We start from the raw sequence: 20,284 nt of genomic DNA, 5'->3' as shown, positions 1-20,284 counted from the left end.
TTGGGCCCTTGTATATTTGAAGACTCCGTCACCTGCATCATGGCTTCCAGAGTCATACATGTGCCTGTGGGTGTGGGGGAGTCTGAGGACGTCTTTCCATGCCACCTTCACACCTACTGTTAGCCTGATCTGAGGAGACTCACTGGGTGGAAAATGAGCTGACACTTTTATTAGGGAGGGAGTGAGAAGGGCAGAGGGGAACTAGAGAAGTGAAGAAAGGAAGGCCCCTGGCCTCATCCCCTTTTCTTCCTCCCGGGCTCCCTGAGACCTTCATCTTCCCTGCAGGCAGCTGAGCTTTGTGGAGCCTCTGGAAGGAAGGCGCCCCCTGGCTTCTCAGGAGGAAGTGTCCTTGGCCAGGAAGGAGCTGGCAGTGGCACAGGACTCCTCTTGGGGCCCCAGGCTGGGTGGGGCGGGCCTCCAAGCACAGCAGAGCAGGCTGCGCAGCTCTGAGGAGACACTGCTGCTGAAGGAGGCATAGATCCAGGGGTTGGTACAGCTGTTGAGGCTGCCCAGCAGCATTAGCAGCACGAAGGGGGGCCCTGTATAGGTGGAGGAGAAGGGTTTGGGCTGAGGGTACCCAGGCAGGGGTGTGACCCCATGTGCCTACTAGGGGCTCCTGAGCCCATAGCTGGATGTGTATGGGGGGAAGGCAGGTAGAGGTGTATATGCAGCCAAGCCCAAGCTCTGCCCATAGCCCTAGCCACTGCCACACCCACCTTCCAGGGGTGCCTCTGGGTCCCACGCTGCCCACAGATGCACAAGGAAGAAGGGCGCCCAGCACAGCACGTACACGATTACAATCACCAGTGTCATCCTCACAGTCTTGGCCATGGCTGCAGACACAGGGGCTCCCTCATCGGAACTGCCTGTTCGGCGCCCTCCTTGGTGCCCCCTAGCTCTCTCTGCTGGGCCTGGCACAAGGCTGGCATGAATCTCCCGGAAGATGAGCACCTGACAGGCAGCGATGCCCAGGGCAGGTGCTACAAACACCATTAAAGCAATCCAGGTGACGTAGGCACGGAGGCCCCAGGGTTCGGCAAAGAGGGCCCAGCAGTCAAAGACCCCGCTGCCATCTCCCACATCACGCTGGGCAAAGATGAAGAGCTGGGGCAGGCTGAAAAGGAGCGAGAAGGCCCAAGCCACCAGCACCGGCCGGTTCCAGTGAGCTCCACCTCCATGGCGGTATGCCAGCATGGGGCGGCAAATGGCACGGTGGCGGTCCAACGTCATGGCCAGGATCATGTAGGAGGAGGCATACATGCCCACCATTTGCAAGTACTTGACAGCCCGGCACAGGGCATCAGGCCCTTGGAAGCGGTCAGTGGCCTCCCAGGCGAGCTGGGGCAGCACTTGGAACAGAGCCACAACCAGGTCAGCCAGGCACAAGTGGCCAATGAAGATGTGCATAGGTGCCCAGCGGCCCCGCCGGCCCCGCCGCACTAGGGCCCCCAGAACCAAACTATTACTCAGGGCCACAGCCACAAAGACTATGGAGAGCAGAGCCAGCTCCGCCTGGGCTAGCAGCTGGTCCCGGGTGTTCACAGGCTTCTCCTTACTGCTGTTGCCGGGTGGGAGAGGTTGAGAGAGGGGTCGAGGCACAGCTGGGCAAGGGGGGGGGTGAGCAACGACACCAAGTTAGAGAGTGTGCTCTGCAGGGGCACCAGAGAACCCAAGGAGGTTCCAACTGGACAGGCAGAGCCAGTGGCCTGGGTCTTCTGCTTCCCTCCCACCAGCAGAGCACATATCATGCCCCCACCTCACATGGAAGGGAGGAAAGGGCAGCCCCAGCCCGCATGGGCAGTGTGGAGAGAAGGGTGAAAGAGGCCTCTGAAAGAGGGGCTTCTCGGCTTCATCCAACCCCACTCCAGCCAACCCCGCTTGGCCCTCTTGGCTCATCCCAGTGGGGGAAGGGGAGGGGCCCAGTGGCTAGAACCTTACCAGAGATGGTGGAAGCCATGAGCATGGTGGGGCTGGGACGTGTGTCCTGAGCACCTGGAGGAGATAGGGTGGTGTGCTCAACTTCCCATCCCAAAGGGCCAGCCCTGCTGCCCAGAGTCCCTGGACAAAGGCCCTTAGGTGCCAGGGTGGGAGAGAGAGAGAGAGAGAGAGAGAGAGAGAGAGAGAGAGAGAGAGTGTGTGTGTGTGTGTGTGTGTGTGTGTGTGTGTGTGGTAGGGTGGGAGTGGGGGGTTCCAGCTTGTGCATGCAACTGTGTGTGTACATGTGTGTGTGCCAGCAGTTAGGCATGGCGGTACATCCTTAGCTGGATCAAGGTTGGTGAGGTCTGGGCCTACTGAGTCAGGCATGGACCTCGGGGCCCTGCTATGCTCCTCCCAGGACTGGCAGGGGAAGATAGAGGGACAATTAAACAGATGGACAAACCAAGCCTAGGACCCACCTAGGCAGTCCACAGACCCAAGGCAAACATATAGAACCCCCTGCCCTAACAGAGGCCAAGAGAGGGGTCATGGGAGAGCTGGGAACTGGGTGGGAAAGGCCAGCGTGCCCCCGGGGCCCCTTGCACCCCCTTACCTGGCCAGGCTCCCGGGTTCCTGGGAAGCTGGGCAGCAGCAGGCTTGAAGGTGTCTCAGGAGCTCAGATCTGCTCTCCATCGCCCGCCCCGCCCCAACCCAGCCTCTGGGAGTGACCTGCCCAGGAGGGGACTTCCTTCCCCCTCCCCTATGCGCCTCCCCTGGCCTCCTGCCTGTGGCACTGGGAAGGACTGCTTCCCTTCCTGCCCCCAGCCCCTCCCAGGTCTGTCCCCAGGATTCCATTCCTGAGGGCCCGGAGGCTGGTCCCCAGCTTGACCTGGCTGTGACCGCCAGGCTGGCTGCCTCTCCCCTCTGCCCCTGCCGCCCCCATCCCCACAGGGCCGACTTTACTAGAATGTTGGGTCTGGCAAGGATCTGGGAGATCATTTAGTTCAGCGTCTCCATTTTATAAGTGGGGAAACTGAGACCAAAGATGGGTGAGACTGGCTCAGGATCATACAGCTTTTTTGTGGCAAAGTTTGATTCCTCTTTCCCAAGCCAGGCTCCTTCCGTCTTGCTTTGGGCCAGAGTGAGGAAAAGGTGAGAGCTCAAAGAATCCCCACAAACATGGCCCCTCCCCTCCTCAATTAGGGCCAGCCTGAGATGAAGGACAGGAAGGGAGGAGGTGGGGTGGGATCAAGGTCTTAACCTACCCTGTGAGATCCAGTTTCCTCCCCAAGGCCCAGTGGGAGCCCAGACAACCCTCCCTCCTCCTCTCCCACCTGAAACTACCTGTCCTAGGAGAGGGCTTCTGAGCTCCTGCATATTCCAGCTCTCCCTCTCCACCTCTCCCCTCCCTCACCAGCTCCTCTCATAAGCCCTCACTTATATGAAACAGCCATACGCCCACAAAGGCATACACACTTGACATCATAGACACAGACACACACTGAGGCTCCTGCACCCTGTGTGGAAGGCCTGAGAGAGGAGCTTCCCTGCCAGGGGCTTCAGGGCTGGGCCTTCCCTGCTCTTCTCCCCTTAGGCTCCAGGGCTCCCTCCAACCTCTAGCCCATCGTTTTCCCCCATCCCAGGCACCCTCTTTCCACCCTTCCCCTGCCTTGCCACAAGCCTTGGCCTCCCTCAGCCTAGGCTGGCCCAGCCTAGCCCAAGGCAGTGGCCTGCACACTGCCAAAGGCCAGGCTCTGTCCTGAGTTCGACTCTTTTCTCCTGTTTGTTCATCTTCTCTGTTGACCTGCAAGCCAAGAGACCAAAACAGCCCCTCACTGATCAAGCCCAAGTACAACCAAAGCCAAGGCCTCCTCTTCCTAGCCAGAGAGACTGGCTGCACCCCAGCACCCCCCAGCCTCTGACCAGGCAGCAGGGGATTTGGAGGCAGGTGTCTTATACACATACCATATCCCCACCCTACACACTGCACACACAGTGTACAGTACACACTATACCTACACGTGTCACACATGCAGCAAGCACCCTGTGCACACACATGTACCACACAAACACCCTACCCCTGACATTACACATGTGCCAGGCTGCAATGGCTGCTGTGGCTTTGGTTCCCAAGACTCTCCCAGCCTTGCAGGCAAGGTGGGACCTCCCTGGTCCACCCTCCGAACTCAGGTGCCTGCAGAAGAACATATGTCCCTGCTTTGCCATCCCCAGCTGGATGACCTTGCACAGGCTATGCCCAACTCTCTGCTCCTCAGCTTCCCCCCTGTACACTGGGAATCTAATGGCTGAAGATCAACCCTCGGTGATGGGACGGGCAATGGCCTGGAGCCAGCAGGTGATGCACCTTCGGAAGCGGCTGCTTTCACTACACGTAGGGCAGTGCTAGAGGCTGGGGAGAGAAGCTCCTGGGACTGGTCAGGAAGGGCGACAGCCTTCCCGGGCAATCATTTCCTTATGAGTTTCTCCGCTTGGATTCAACAGAGGCCGCACAGAGCTAGATCCCAGTGGAGAGCTGACACAGGGCGGGGCACCTGAGCCATGAGGCCAGGCTTGTGACCATTTCTGCTCTGTGCACTCCTTGTTTCCTGTTGTTGAGCCCAGGGAAAAGTCTTGGGGAAGGCCCCCCTCCTGTGTTTTTTTCTGGGCTCCAAGAAGCAAGGGGAGGGGTTTGTGTCCACACTAAGGCCAGAACACAAAGGGAAGGTGCTCATAGAACTCCCCCTCGTCAGCCAGTACAAGTACTGGGGACCTCTCAGGAAATGAGAGCTAGCAAGATTGGAGGGTGTGCCAGAGAGAGTCTGGTTCTTCAACTGAGAGCCCAGAAGGCTCAGGAGCCCATGGTGCACGTGCTGGTGCTGCATGGGCGCTGTGCCAGGTGAGAGGTGAGTCCCAGCTAAGTCCCACAGCCTACAGCAAGGAGCCGGTCAGAGGTGAGAGGCCCCAGGCAGGCCCCTGCCCCAGCTGCCCCACAGAAGATAAGAAAGATGGAGCTTGGCAGCAATTTGTGGGAAGAAAGGCTAACTGGATTATTCACTGTCAAGGCCACATGAGTCAGCAGAGATGGCACTGGGCTGCCCAGAAACCCCTGCCCCCTGGGCAGCATGAACTGAGAGCAGGGCACATACCTGGAGACAGGCAGATGAGTAGGGGCCCTGGAGAGGAGAGAGAAGGCAGGATCCCTGAGAAGTGTTTGAAGGGGTGGCTTAACCGGCCCATGCTCACCTGGGGAGCACTAGGAAATTTGTTCTGGGAGGCTGGAGAAGGGCCTGGCCATGGGGCTGACTAGTAAGCCTTAGCAGGCCTCATGCCTGGGGCAGGACTGAGCAGACACCCTCCCCATCCCCTCAGTATCCCCAATGCAGCCCCCTCTGCCCTGCTTTCCACCATCTCCCTCTAAGATTGCATTTGCAGAAAGAGTTCTGTGGGTGGTCAAGGCCTGTGCCTCCACTAGCCCAATGTCTAAGCAGAAGAGGACAGGAGGCCCCAGGAAGCAGGGAGCATTGACTATCCCAGGTGCCAGCCGCAGGGGCAAGAAATCAGAGCTGGCAGGACCCCAGATCTGCCTGTCCTTGCTCTATCACTCGCTCTCTGTAATCAGAACCTTTTGCTCAACAAACAGCAAGTTCTGCTGGCCCCGCACTGTGGGTGCGGAGGTGAGAGGACTTGGGCCCTGCCAGGAGAAGCACAGGGTCCTGTGCTGAGAGGACTGGGGACAGAGAGGCCAGGAGAAGCACCCAGGAGAGAAATGGTGGGACTTGATTAACGCCACCAGGCAGTGAGGGTGGAAAGGAAAGGCATTTCTTGGGCCCTGGATAGACCCTTGAAAGGCATTTGGGATGAAAGAGTAAGAGGAGCCAGCCAAAGACATGGAGGAGTGATGGAAAACCAGGAGTGCTTGGGTTCGCAGGACTGGGAGGAAAGACAGGTGCCCCAAGGGAAGGAAAGACACAGCAAAGCTGCTGAGAGGCTATGCCCAGGGAAGGAGAGAGGTGCCCCAACTGGGCATCCCTCCTGACTGGGTATGCATTGCAGATGGCAGATCCTGCATGGCAGTGGGAGGAATGAATGTGCTCACACCAACTGAAATGATAGGTAAGGAGCACAGTGAGGAGAGCCCGATGTCATTCAAATGCCTAGGAGAGGCTCGGTGGGGTGAAAGATGGGACTGAAGGGGGAAAGCCTGCATGTGTGTGTGCAAGTGTTCACTGGGACATGCACGGGCCAATGACAACGGGAAGACAGGGTGTCCAGTCACCCTAAGGTCCAAGGTAAAGTGAATAGTAATTTCGAAAGTTAGACAAAGCCTGTTTGCAAAGTTGTGGGAGGGAGGAGAGTGGTACTTGATAATTAGGAGCCCTGCAGGCTGGGAATGGCAGGGCCCGCAGGAGGCTCTGGGGTCACCCCTCTTCTGGGATGAGGAACTGGGGTGTAGAAGGCAGGTGAGCAGTTGACAGTTGTGCCCCCAGATGGCCATGAGGTCCCCATCTGAGGGGAAGGCAGCCCTGTAGGAGGTGTCTCTTTTTTGGTCAGAGTTATACAGGCATGTGGTTTAAAGTGGCAGATTGTTTGAGGCTGAGGCTTGTAACAAAAAGCAGCAGCTGCTCCTCCTCATTTCGCCTTCCCAGAGCCAACCAGTTTCAGCTCCTTCCAGGGGCTCTCTGGGGTAATTACCTGTCTGGCTCAATAATGGGCCCCCAGCTCGTTCACTGTCACCGCCCCCACACATCCTTCTCCCTCCACCGGCCTGCCTTCCCTCTGGCTGCACGCAGAGCTGCTTCATGGGTGCTCAATGCTTCCACTATTCTGATTGCTGGGGCCCAGGCAATGATTTCTTTCCTTGTCCTGAATGACTTTTAAAAATCAGCTTTATTGCCCCAGCCGGTTTTGTTCAGTGGTTAGAGCGTTGGCTGAAGGGTCCCGGTTTGGGTTCTGGCCCAGGGCACGTACCTCGGTTGCAGGCTGGATCCCCAGCCCCGGTCGGGGCACGTCCGGGAGGGAACCCATCGATGTGTCTCTCGCACATCGACGTTTCTCTCTGTTTCTTGCCCCCTCCCTCCCTTCCACTCTCTCTGAAAAGCAATGGGAAAGGTATTCTCGGGTGAGGATTAAAAAAATCAGCTTTATTGAGGTATGATTAGCATAAAAGAAAATTCACAAATTGTTTGATGAGATTTGACACATGGATACAGTCGTGTGACCATCACCATAATCATGATATAGAACGTTTGCATCACTCCAGAAAGTTCTCTCATGGCCCTTTGCAATCTCCTTCCCCCACCTGGAGCCTGGCAACCACGATCTTTCTATCACTATAGATTTGTCTTCTCTAGAATTTCATGTAAGTAGAATCATAGAGAATGTAGTATTTCATGTCTGGCTTCTTTCACTCAGCAGAATGCCTTTGAGTTCCTCTCTGTTGTGTCAGGAGTTTTTTCCTCTTATTGCTAAGTAGTGTTCCATTGTATGGATGAACCACAGATCATTTATCCCAGTACCAGTTGATGGACGGACATGTGGGTTGTTTCCAGGTTGGGGCAAATGAAGGCTACTCTGAACACTTGAGTACAAACCTTTGTATGCACATATTTTAATTTCCTTAGATAAATCCTTAGAAATTGGACTGCTGGGTCATATGATAGATGTATGTTTCAGTTGATAAGAAACCCACAAATTGGCCCTGGCTGTTGTGGCTTAGTTGGTTGGAGTGTCATCCCATGCACCAAAAGGTGGCAGGTTCCATGCCTAGTCAGGGCACATACTCAAGTTGTGGGTCCCCAGGTCAGGGCATGTACAGGAGTCAACCAATCAATCTCTCTCTCTCTCTTTCTCTCTCTCTCTCACTTCCTCTCTCTAAAATAAAATAAAAAAAGAATTGTTTTCCACATTCATCGTATAACATGACAGTTCCATTTGCTCTGCATCTTTGCCAGCACTTACTATGATCAGTCTGTTATTTTGTTTTTAGCCTCTTTAATCTTAACCATTTTAGTGATATTTTACTGGGGTTTTATTTTGTATTTTCCTTATGACTGATGATGGTAAGAATCTTTTCATACACTTATTTGCCATTTGTATATATTTGTTGGTAAAGTATGTAGTAAAATCTTTTGTTAGTTTTTAAAATTTTCTCAACTATTGAGTTGTAAGGGTTTTTCACTTTTTAACATATTTTGGTTACAAATCCTTTAACAGATATGTTTTGCAAATATTTTCTCCCAGTCTGTGGCTTGTCTTTTAATTTTACTAACAGTTTCTTTTAAAAAGCAAGCATTTTAGCCCGGCCGGGCGTGGATCAGCGGTTGAGTGTCGACCTAGGATCCAGGCGATCGGGGTTCGATTCCCGGTCACGGCACATGCCCGGGTTGTGGGCTGCAGCCGATCAATGACTCTCTCATCATTGATGTTTCTATGTCTCTCTCTCCCTCTCCTTTCCTCTCTCTGAAATCAATAAAGATGTATTTTTTTTTTTTTTAAAAAAAGCAAGCATTTTAAATTTTGATGAAGTCTAATTTTTTTTTTTTTCATGGTTTGTGGTTTTTGGGTCCTATCTAAAAAGTCTTTGCCTAATCCAATGTCACAGATATTCTCCTATGATTTCTTCTAGCAGGTTTATATTTCTAGATTTTATATTTAGGTCTGGGGTTCATTTTGAGTTAAATTTTGTGCTAGATTTCTTCTTTTCATGTGATTAACCAGTTGTTCCAGCACCATTTGTTCAAAAGACTATCCTTTCCTCATTGAATTAATTATCTTGACACCTGTGCCACAAATTGATTGTGTGTGTGTGTGTGCGCGCATGTCTATTTCTGGACTCTCAATTCTGTTCCACTGTTCTATATCTTATCCTTATACTAATGCTACATTATCTTGATCACCTTAGATTTATAGTAAGTCTTGAACCCAGGTAGTATAAACTTCAACTTTGTTCTTTCTCAAAATCATTTTGGCTTGCCTAGGTAATTTGCATTTCCATGTAGATTTTTTTTTTTAAATATATCTTTATTGATTTCAGAGAGAGGGAAGGAGAGGGAGAAAGAGAGACAGAAACATCAATGATGAGAGAGTCATTGATCAAGCCCTCAACCCAGGCATGTGCCCTGACCGGGAATCGAACCCTGATCGCCTGGATCCCAGGTCAACGCTCAGCCGCTGAGCCACGCCCGACCGGGCTCCATGTAGATTTTTAAATCAGCTTGTCAGTTTCTACAAAAAAAGACTTGGATTTTAATTAGGCCTTTAGATAAATGTGGGGAGAATTGACATCTTAACCATAATATCTTTCAACCCATGTATAGGCTATTTCTCTTCATTTATTTAAGTTTCTTTCATTTTTCAGCAATATTTTATAGTTCTTGGTATACAGGTTTGCACACATTATTTAGTTATCCCTAAGTATTTCATATATTTAAAAAATATGTCTTTATTGATTTCACAGAGAGGAAGGGAGAGAGAGAGAGAGATAGAAACATCAATGATGAGAGAGTCATTGATCGGCTGCCTCCTGCACGCCCCAGTGGGGATCGAGCCCGCAACCCGGGCATGTGCCCTGACTGGGAATCAAACTGCAATCTCCTGGATTATAGGTCAATGCTCAACCATTGAGCCACACTGCATTGAGCCACGCTGGCCAGGCAGCATTTTATATTTTGAAACTACTAAATGGTACTTTTAAATGCCAATTTCTCATTGTCTGTTGGTAATATATAGAAATACTATTGATTTTTGCATATTGACTGTTAGTCCTGCAACCTTGCTAAACTTACATATTAGACTGGTTTTTGTAGATTTCTTAGGATTTTTTTTTTTTACATAGACAATTATGTCATCTCTGAATAAAGACACTTTTCCTTTTTAAACAGTATGCTTTTTATTTATTTTATTTTTTAAAAATATATCTTTATTGATTTCAGAGAGAGGGAGAGAGAGATAGAAACATCAATGATGAGAGTCATTGATCGGCTGCCTCCTGCAAGCCCCCGACTGGGGATGGAGCCCGCAACCCGGGCATGTGCCCTGACCGGGAATCGAACCTCGATCGCCTAGATCCTAGGTCGATGCTCAACCGCTGAGCCACGCCTGGCCGGGCTTAACGGTATGCTTTTTATTCCTTTTTCCCACCTTATGGCACTAGCTAGAACCTCTAGTACAATGATGAGTAAAAGTGATGAGCGCAGACATCTTTGCCTTGTTCCTGATCATAAAGGAAAAGCAGTTGGTCTGTCATCAATAAACATGATGTTAACTGGGTTTCTTATAGACTCCCTTTATCGGGCCGAGGAAGCTTCCTTCTATTCCTAGTTTACTGAGAGCTTTTATCACGAGTGGGTATTGAATTTTCTCCAATCTTTTCCCCACATCCATTGAAATGATCACATGGTTTTCCTTGTTGTTGCTCTATTAATACGGTTAATCACACTGACTGATCTTCAAAGCAAACTGGCATTCCTGGGAGGAACACTACCTGGCCATGATCTTTTTATACATTTCTGGTTTGATTTGCTAACATTTTGGTTAGTATTTTTACATCATGTGTATGCATGAGGGATACTGGTCTGTAGTTTCCTGTTCATGTGATGTCTTTGGTTTTGGTATGAGGGTATTGTTTACTTTGTAAAACGAATTGGGAGGTGTTCCCTCCTCTTCTATTTTCTGGAAGAGTTTGTATAGAATTGGTGTTATTTCTTCCATTACATTTAGCAGAATTCACCACTGAAGCCATATAAACCTGGAGTTTTCTTTGTGGGAATGTTTTTAGTTACAAACTCATCTTTAAAAAAAATTTTTTTTTATATATCCTCACCTGAGGATATTTTTCCATTGCTTCTCAGAGAGAGTGGTAGAGGGCGGGGGAGAAAGAGAGAGAGACGCGATGTGAGAGAGACACATCAATTGGTTTTCTCCTGCACTTGCCCCAATGAGGGCCGGGGATGGAGCCCGCAACCTGGGCATGTGCCCTGACCGGGAATCGAACCTCCATCTCCGGGATCCTAGGTCGATGCTCAACAGCTGACCACACCGGCCAGGCCATAATTATCGTTTTAATGTTTGTAAGATCTGTAGTGATAGCCCCTCCTTCATTTAAAAAAAAAAAATCTTTATTGATTTCAGAGAGAGGAAAGGAGAGGGAGAGAGAGAGATAGAAACATCAATGACGAGAGAGTCATTGATCGAGCCCGCAACCCGGGCATGTGCCCTGACCGGGAATCGAACCCCGATGGCCTGGATCCCAGGTCGACCCTCAACCCCTGAGCCACGCCCGGCCGGGCTCTTTCATTTTTTATATTGGTAATTTCTACTCTCCATTTTTTCTGATCAGACTGGTTTGTCAATTTCATTAATCTTTTCAAAGGTCAGCTTTTGGCTTCATATATTTACTGTACTGTTTTTCTATTTCATTGATTTCTGCTCTTTATCTTTATTTTTCTCCCTTCTATTTATTTTGGATTTAATTTACTCTTCTTTTTCTAGTTTATTAAAGTAGGAGCTTAAATAACTGATTTAGGACATTTCCTCCTTTCTAATATAAGCATTTTATGTTATATATTTTCCTGTAATCACTTCTTTAGTTGAATTCCTAACTTTTGATAATTTATGTTTTTGGTTTTATTAAATTAAATACATTTTCTTGATTTAAAAGAAAGAGAGAGAAGTAAATCTCTTATGCAGAAACTTGTGGCCATGACTTTGTATAATATCATAGTCAGTAGTGGGTCTATAACATGACTTTCTTGTAGTTACAAATGGGCATTTAGCATAATATATGGCTATAGCATTATGTAAGTAGCTTTCTAATGATCATAAGGTATCAAGGTGAAGAAACGTACAATTCAGTAATTGAAAATTTAGTGCAAAACTACAGCGTTGTCTCCATTCATCAAAACAACTCACATGCACTTTATTTTTTTAAAACATACCCATTTAACTTTATCATTGTCACTTAAAGCTTGATTTTACAAAACACAAAAAGGCATTTTTAAGAGTTCTATATCTTCAGAATTTAAACAGTAGAAATAGTGATAGCTTTGAAAATATAAATTATATACATTAAAATCAAATAATTGGAGATTTTTTCAATATGGAAACTATACAGATGAAATAAATGGCAAAAGGGTCTTATAGGAATATCTTATGACTTTGGATTATCAGTTACTTTAGGACCTAAACAAAGATTCTGAATACTCAGGCTTCTTTTGCTGTTTCATATTTACCTATATTCTGAGTCAAGCTTCTTGACCAAAAGGTCTGATTTAGGAAGGCATTTAGCTTTGCAACAAAAATTTTCCATCTCCAGTTACCACCTTCAAAGGAATTGACATTACAGTGCTGATGTAATCTGCTGGTTCCCTTTGAACAGTTGTAAAAAATGATGTCAACCCTATGGAAAGTCAAACAGGTACCAAAAAATGGAACGATTATGTTCAGTAAAGTATAATGTTAAGTTTCCCCCATCGAAAAATTAGTCAATGAGATAAAACATGAACTGTAGTTGGCTTGATTTCAGGAAACACATTTAGGAATTCCATTATTATTCTTGTCTCATCTTCAGCCATTGGCAGGGTTGTGTAGGCCGCCATACTGTTTACTTTGTGGATTGCACTAGGGAAGGAACGCAGACAGACTTGTTCAGAATTGGTAATGAACCCTGATCCCGACTCTTCCCACTTTCAGGTACAACCAAATCTTTGTCTGTATAGATTTGCCGGTCAAATGTACAAGAAACTTCCAACAGTGGCAGAATTGCCACTGTAGCTGTGATCTGTCTGATCATCAAGTGGATTTCACCTTGAATAGCTTTCTGAGACTTTTCTCTGGGTGTATTGTCTGTCATCCCTGGCAGCCTCCTCACGCTCAGTATCAATGTCAAGGACCTCACCACTTTCAATACTCAAGCTGACTACCACCAGTTTCTGCACTGAACACTTTCTAACCAGTCCTTTAGTTGTTCCACCACATTATTTAGGTATTTCATGAGCTCAGAATCAGTAGCTACAAGTACGGTGAGTCCATATTCCTGCACTCAAGTAAAGATTTCAGATGCCACGCTGATATAAAATGCCGTTGATGCCAAATGAGAACTTGGCCATGATTTCGGCGCTTCCACTCCCTGGAGAGCTGCAGTGCCTTGGCCAGGCCCACAGTCTCGGGCGCACCCACCACGCCTGGTGACCACAGGGCTCGCAGCCTACTCATATGCTCTTTATTTTATTTTATTTTTTTGATACATATCTTTATTGATTTCAGAGAAGAAAGGAGAGGGAGAGGGAGAGATAGAAACGTCAATGATGAGAGAGTCATTGATCGGCTGCCTAGCCCGCAACCTGGGCATGTGCCCTGACCGGGAATCGAACCCCGATCTCCTGGATCCTAGGTCGATGTTCAACCGCTGAGCCACGCCCGGCCGGGCTCATATGCTCTTTAAATTGCTCAGGTAGCACTGAACATTGTCCACGCAAGAGTGGTGGCTGAGTGATCTCTTTGCTGGATAAGTAAGTGCTTAACAGAAGGACCTAACAACCTGTATGAGGTCAGTGTCTAAAGCTTACTTAGATTGAAGTTTATGAATTACAGCAAATTGTAATACTGGAAACAGCAAATAAACATTCAGTTAAAGGGTTTGTAATGGTAATTTTTGATCCAGAAATGTCATTTACTGGAAAATTGTGAAAATTTACATTGTAGTACTTTTTTTTTTACCATTACATAACATTTCACATGCTGTACCTTTTAAGTGAAATAACATTACAGTTTTATTTTTAAGACATAATATTTTTCAAAATAAGTAAAATAAGTATATTTTCTTATTTAACTTGTAATTTCTTCTTTTGTCCATGGGTTATTTAGAAGTATATTTTTTCAATTCCACTTATTTGGAAATTTCTTAGATACCATTATTTTATTGGTTTCTAATTCAACATCACTGTGGTCAGAAATCCTACTTTGTATGGTTCCTCTCCTTTGTAACTTACTGAGGCTTTTCTACTGCCCCGAATGTTATCTGTGCTGGTGAGTGTTGTATCTGCACTTGAGAAGAGTGTGTATTCTCCTGCTGGGTGTAGTATTCTAAAAATATCAATGAAGTCACTTTGGTTGATAGTGTTGAGTGTTGATCGTCTTCTGTATCTTACTGATTTTTCACTATTTGTTTTATCAATTACTGAGAAAAGTATCTTAAAGTCTCCAACTATGGCCCAGCAGGCATGGCTCAGTGGTTGAGCATCGGCCTATGATCCAGGAGATCGCGGTTCGATTCCCAGTCAGGGCACATGCCCGGGCTGCGGGCTCGACCCCCAACAGCGGGTGTGCAGGAGGCAGCCGATCAATGACTCTCGTAATTGGTGTTTCTATCTTTCTCTCCCCCTCCCTTCCTCTCTCTGAGAAATCAATTTAAGAAAACATATTTAAAGTCTCCAACTACGTTTGAAGATTTGTATATTTCTCGAACTCTTTGGTGCTGTCAATTTTTGTTTCATGTATACGAGAGCTTTGCTATGAGCTACTTACACACTTAAAATGATTATGTCTTCTTGGTTATTTCACCTTTTTCCATTGTGAAATGTCCCTCGTTATCTCTGGTAATATTCTTTGTCTTGAATTCTACTCTATCTAATATTAATATAACCATACAAGCTTTCTTATTATGCTCAGTGTTTGTGTAGTATATCTCTTACCATCATTTTACTTTCAACTTGTCTGTCTTTATGGTTAAAGTGTGCTTCTTGTAAATAACATATAGCTATTTTATCTAGCCTGACAGTCTCTGCCTTTTAACTGGTGTGTGTGGCAGATTGTGTTTTTCAAAGGTAGCCCCAACAATATCCCCCATCCCACATGCTCTTCTGGAACCTTGCCATTTTTCCCATCAAGCGGTGGAATTGAACCCTCTCCTTATAATCTGGGAAGGCTTGTGACTTGCTTTAAATCAACATAATGTGGCAAAAGCGATGCCACTTAATTTCTGAGGCTAGCAACAGGGAGAGCAACACAGCTTCTGCCTTGTTAGCAGGGATACTCACTCTTCCAGCCTTTAGCTGTCCCCTAACCAGTTTCCCTGAGGCTGCCATGCTGGAAAGAAGCCCAAACTAGCCCTCACGGAGAGAACACATGGAAGGGCTCGGAGGCGACATGAAGAGGGAGAGGCGCCCAGCCCCTGTTTCAGCTTCGGCCACTGTCTGACAGCAACCACACGAAAGACCCTCAGCCGCAACTGCCCAGACGAGCCCTCCCCAGATTCTTATATACAATGTTGAACAAAAGTAGATTTACAGATTTGAGTATGTGAAACAGTTTATTCTCATATTATTTATTAACTATTGTATTATTTTTATCCTAACAACTGTAAACACACTTTTGCCCCATTCTGTATGTCTCTCTCTCTCTCTATATATATATACTTGAAATTATATATATATATATATATAATTCCAAGTATATAATTCAGTGTCAACTATAGTCCCAGTGTTGTGCAACCATTACCCTTATCTGTTTCCTTTTTTCAAAATAATTTTTTTTATCACCATAAAAAGAAGCTCTGTACCTATTAAGCAATAATTTTCCATTCTCCCCTCTCCTCAGCCTCTGGTAACCTCTAGCTTCCTTTCTGTCTCTATGAATTTGCCTATTCTGGACATTTCATATAAATAGAATCATACACTATTTTGCTTTTGTGTCCGCCTTCTTTCACAATGTTTTCAAGGTTCCTCCATTTTGTAACATATATTCAGACTTCGTTCCCTTTTATGAATGAGTAATACTGTATTGTATGGCTATACTATTTTTATCTATTTATCTATTGATGGGCATTTGGGTTGTTTCCACCTTTTGGCTATTGTGACTAATGCTGCGATGAACATTGCTGTCCAAGTATCTGCTTGAATCCCTGTTTTCAATTCTTTTGAGGATCTACCTAGGAGGGGACTTGATGGGTCATATGGTAATCCTGTTTAGCTGTTTGAGGAATGCCTTTCCCATATACTTAGCTCACAGAAACATGACCAATAAGAAAATGATTGCAGTTATTTTAAAATGCTAAACTTTAGAGCAATTTGTTATGCAACAAAAATAACTAGGGCAGAGTTTTAGTCCACTTATATTCACTGTAATTATTGGTATCTCTGGGTTTAAGTCTCCCAACCCAGGATGTGGCTTCTATTTGTTTCATCCATTTTTGTTCTTACTTTTCTCCTTTTCTGCCCTTTCTAAGGGGGACAAATTGGATTTTGTAGTATTTCATCTTCTTTATTGACTTCTTATATATAATTTTTTTGTGTTATTTTTAAATTGTTGCTCTAGAAATTACAATTTGTTTCTTTAATTTAGCACATTCTACCTTCAAAGAAATACTCTACCATTTCATGAACAGTATAAGAATGTTACAACAGTATTGCAGTTGCAACAATCCCACCCTTTGTGTTCTGGCTGTCATGCAATATTTTTACATATGATATACAAATTATTTTTATATACAATATGCAAAAAGTAACTCCACATTTCATTATTCTTGCATTTACTTTAAACAGTACATAGTCATATATATTTACTTAGTGGTGTTTTACACTCCTTTCTTCAGTCTGGTATAATTTATATCTAAATAATTAATTTAGCTTTTTTCATTGGAGATGAATTCTTTATTCTCATCTGGGGATACAACTTTATTTTGTCTTAATTTGTTTTATCCTCACCCAAGGATATGTCTATAGATTATAGAGAGGAAGGGGGGAGAGAACGAGAGAGAGAAACATCAATGTGAGAGAGCAAAACTTTGATGGGTCATATCCTGTCTGAGCCCTCACCAGGGATTAAACCTGAAACCTAGGCATGTGCCCTGACCAAGAAGAAAACTCACAACCTTTTGTTTTTAAAGATTTTTAAGAATTGATTTTTAGAGAGAGAGAGAGAGGGACCGAGAGAGTGAAACAACGATGTGAGAGGGAAACATCAATCGGTTGCCTCCTGACCAGGAGTCAAAAAGGCAACCTTTTGCTGCATGGGACTACTCCCAAACAACTCAGCCACCCGGCCAGGGCTATTCTATCTTAATTTTTGTAGGATATTTTCACTGAATCTAGAATTCCAGATTGAAATTTTTATTTTCTTTCATCATTTGAGATGTTGTTTCATTATCTTCTGGCCTCTACTGTTTTTAGATTAGGATTCTGTTGTCACTCATTGTTCCTTGTATATAGCATGTCTTTGTTCTGACTGCTTTCAGGTTTTATTTAAAAAAATTGTTTTTCAGCAGTTTGACTATGAGTACCTAAGGGATGTTGGAATTATGATAAATATTATTATTTTAAAGTCTCTGTCTGGTAATTCTATCATCTGGCTCTGGGCCATCTATGAGTCTGGTTTTATTGATTATTTCTTCTCTTTTGTTTTATTATTAAATTTTTAAAAATATTTTTTAGTTGCTTTTAGAGAGAGAGAGGAAAGGAGAGGGAGAGAGAAACATCAATTAGCTGCCTCTTGCACGCCCCCTGCCAGGGACTGAACTCACAGCCTGGGCATGTGCCCTGACCAGGAATCAAACCAGCAACTTCTTGGTGCATGGGACGGTGCTCAACCAACTGGGCCACACCGGCCAGGGAGCTTATTTCTTCTTTTTATGACGGATCATAGTTCCTTGATTTTTCACATGTATTTTAACTTTTTAATTGAATGCCAGACATTATATGCAATAGAACAATAAGGAGTCTAATACCATTTGTGCCGCCCCAAAGGACACACCTCTTCTGTTAAGCTGTTAGTGTGTGTGTGGGGGGGGGGGGGAGTTGATTTGGCCTGTAGTTAAGCTACATCTGAGATTTCTTATTGATTTAGCTAGATTCAGTTCCCCATAGACTTCAGAGTATTTCAAAGTAGGATTAGAACATTCTTTCTAGTAGGACTTGTGACCCAAGTACCTGGGGGATTTGTCTTAGTTCACCTCACCCTTAGACTTCAGTAGACCGATGAACATGTGCCTCAGGAGTGTCTCTTTCAGGTCTTCTGCCTCAACTCCTGCCATCGCAAGCTTCTGCTTTGTATTCAAAGTAAGACTTAGGGAGCCTATGTGTCCTCTGTGTCCCTTCATCCTGGGGTTGATGTCTCTCAGCTCTTCTGCCCTTCTCTAGCCACGAACTGCCACTGGGAAGTCTGGAGTGTGGTTTGTCTCACTTCTCCTGCCCTGCATTCAGACTTCAGCGCTCCTAGTACATCTGTACCTCAGAGAGAATTGCTCAGTCCACCTGCCCTGCCCCCAAAGTTTCTTGGTGAAGGCCTATGGAAAGGAGTTGTGGTAAATGCAAACTCTCTTTGTGTCTGAGGTCCCTAGGCATTCAAACTGTCATGCCATTCCACATTTGACCTTTAAAATTTTGTTAAAAGGTCCTCTGTTTTCCTCTTACACAAGTCTACAACAGCCTCCTCTTGTTGCTGCTGCTGCCCAGGATAAAAGCAGCAATGGGCCCTGGCCAGTGTGGCTCAGTGGTTAGAACATCGGCCCATGGATGGAAGGTCATGGGTTCGATTCCCAGTCAAGGTTGTGTACTTGGGTTGCAGGTTTGATCCCAGCGCCCATGCTTGTTGGGGTGCATGCAGGAGGCAACCAATCCATCTCACATCGGTGTTTCTCTTCCTCCCTCCCTCCCTATCTCTCTCTCTCTCTCTCTCCCCCTACCACTCTCTCTAAAAATCAATGGAAATAATATCTTTGGGTGAAGATTAACCAAAAAATAAAAAAATAAAAAATAAAAGCAACAAGGTCTTTTTCCTAGGAAGGGCTTGGTGTTTTTCAGATTTTGGCTCACTTCCCCCCCCCCCCTTTTTTGGTAACTTCAGCATCCTAATAGGCTTAAAAGAAAAAAAAAACCTATTACTTTGGAGGTTACCTAGCTTCTTGTAGCTAGGGTGGAAGTGAGGCTGTCTTGCAACTTCTTGTATCCTAGGCAGAAACAAAATATTCATTTACTGCCTTTTAATTTATGCTACCACAGAAAGTTCTTGTTTGCTCTCTAAATGTCCTTTTGATAGCACCCTGTTCTTTTTTTCATGGATATTTATATTCTATTATCTCCCTGAGGAAGTTAAAGAGTTTTAAAGAAAATATTTCTTATCCCTCATAACATTGTTTGCGGCAGATTGTTTTCTTCTTCAGTTTGATCTCTACCTTTTATGTTTTCGTGTTAAAGGCTTCCTCGGATGTCTAGTGATCTTTGGTTGTTGTCTCATACTTAAGAATGGGATACTAAAAAACTTATTAGAGGCTTGTCAACTATGGGCTTCATTTTAGGGTGATGTACCTGGGCTGTTTTAGTGGGGAATCCCAATGTTACTCTCTAATTCCTTCCTCTTGGAATGGTCAAATCGCCCAGAGTAAGAGCTTCAGTCTGATTTCTGGGGCTGGCAGTCAGCACTCAAGGAACTGCGTAAGGAAAGAGGGCCCAGAGTACTCCACATACAGGAAGTAAATATTTGTTTAGTCTTCCTGTTTTCAGTGTAGTGCCCCCTAAAGCTGTTCTTGGTGTTCCCCAATCAAGACACTCTTTGTTTCATCATCTCTAAAGAATGAACTTGCTCATCTGCTGGGATGGAGGATGGTATCTAGAGGTATAACTGCCTCTTAAACAGATTTTCAACTGCAGCTTGACATTTACTCCCATTTCCTCTGCTGATTTTTAAGCCACGTGTGAGCTCTGCCATGTGAATTCAGCTGGTGCTCAGTTGTCCCCACTGCCCCCAGCTTCCTTGGATTTGCTACAGTGGTTACTGCTCAGCTAGCACAATCTCGTTGCTGTTATCTCATCTCCTGTTATTTTTGTCCTTGGGAATTTTTGCTTTTAGAAAGTCATTTAATGTCATTTTAGTGAGGTTTCAGGAAGGAGAGAAAGTAAATTCATGGGTTTAATCTGTCCCTTTTGTTTCCAAATCAACAGTATGTGGAGAAAATCTGAAAGAACAACTGAGTGGAGAGAGGAAAGCTGGCTAGGGTCATGCAGCAGGACTGCGGCACTCACAAGCCAGCTTGTTTGGAACCTATGAATCCCTAGTGATGCCTGTCTCCATACTGATGTGGTTTGCTCTGGCAGCACTTTCTGCAGCCTGAGAGGGACAGCAGAGAAATAAAATGGGCAACTCTGTTCAAATCCTGGGGGTTTGTAAGAAAAACAAGAGAATAGGCGATTTAAGTGTGGTGAGACTGGACAGACGAAACAAGATGCCTACCAAGACACAGCTCCTTGCTGTGGGAGCACCTCTAGCCAATGATTTACACATAGATGGTGTCTTAGCTTGGGCTGCCGTAACAAAATACCATAGACTGCCCTGGCCACTGTGGCTCAGTTGGTTATCATCCTGTGCGCCAAAAGGTTGC

The 20,284-nt window shown here is 45.8% G+C and overlaps 1 protein-coding gene and 1 pseudogene across 1 annotated transcript; both read right to left on the bottom strand.

Moving 5' to 3' along the window:
• Window positions 1-333: 333 nt before the first annotated feature.
• AVPR2 (arginine vasopressin receptor 2) lies at window positions 334-1,963 on the bottom strand. Its single transcript, XM_016215137.2, has 3 exons — window positions 1,939-1,963; window positions 717-1,601; window positions 334-539 (listed from the first exon to the last, which is right to left on the bottom strand). Exons 1-3 carry the CDS (start codon window positions 1,961-1,963, stop codon window positions 334-336), a joined length of 1,116 nt encoding a protein of 371 aa, XP_016070623.1.
• Window positions 1,964-12,398: 10,435 nt separating this feature from the next.
• Window positions 12,399-17,941, bottom strand: LOC107538791 (mitotic spindle assembly checkpoint protein MAD2A pseudogene; annotated as a pseudogene).
• Window positions 17,942-20,284: the final 2,343 nt, after the last annotated feature.

Source organism: Miniopterus natalensis, chromosome X (assembly GCF_054644295.1).
Source record: "Miniopterus natalensis isolate mMinNat1 chromosome X, mMinNat1.hap1, whole genome shotgun sequence".
NCBI classification, from domain to species: Eukaryota; Metazoa; Chordata; class Mammalia; order Chiroptera; family Miniopteridae; genus Miniopterus; species Miniopterus natalensis.
The sequence above is the reverse complement of the archived record's forward strand: the minus strand, read 5'-3'. Positions and strand labels throughout refer to the sequence as shown.

What these genes read in the sequence shown, in the direction of transcription:
- AVPR2 (XM_016215137.2), bottom strand. Translation starts at nt 1,963, where the DNA reads ATGCTCATGGCTTCCACCATCTCTG. An exon ending in CATGGCTTCCACCATCTCTG is followed by an intron (nt 1,602 to 1,938) that starts GTAAGGTTCTAG and finishes CCCCTTGCCCAG; the next exon opens with CTGTGCCTCGACCCCTCTCT. An exon ending in CCCAGAGGCACCCCTGGAAG is followed by an intron (nt 540 to 716) that starts GTGGGTGTGGCA and finishes CCACCTATACAG; the next exon opens with GGCCCCCCTTCGTGCTGCTA.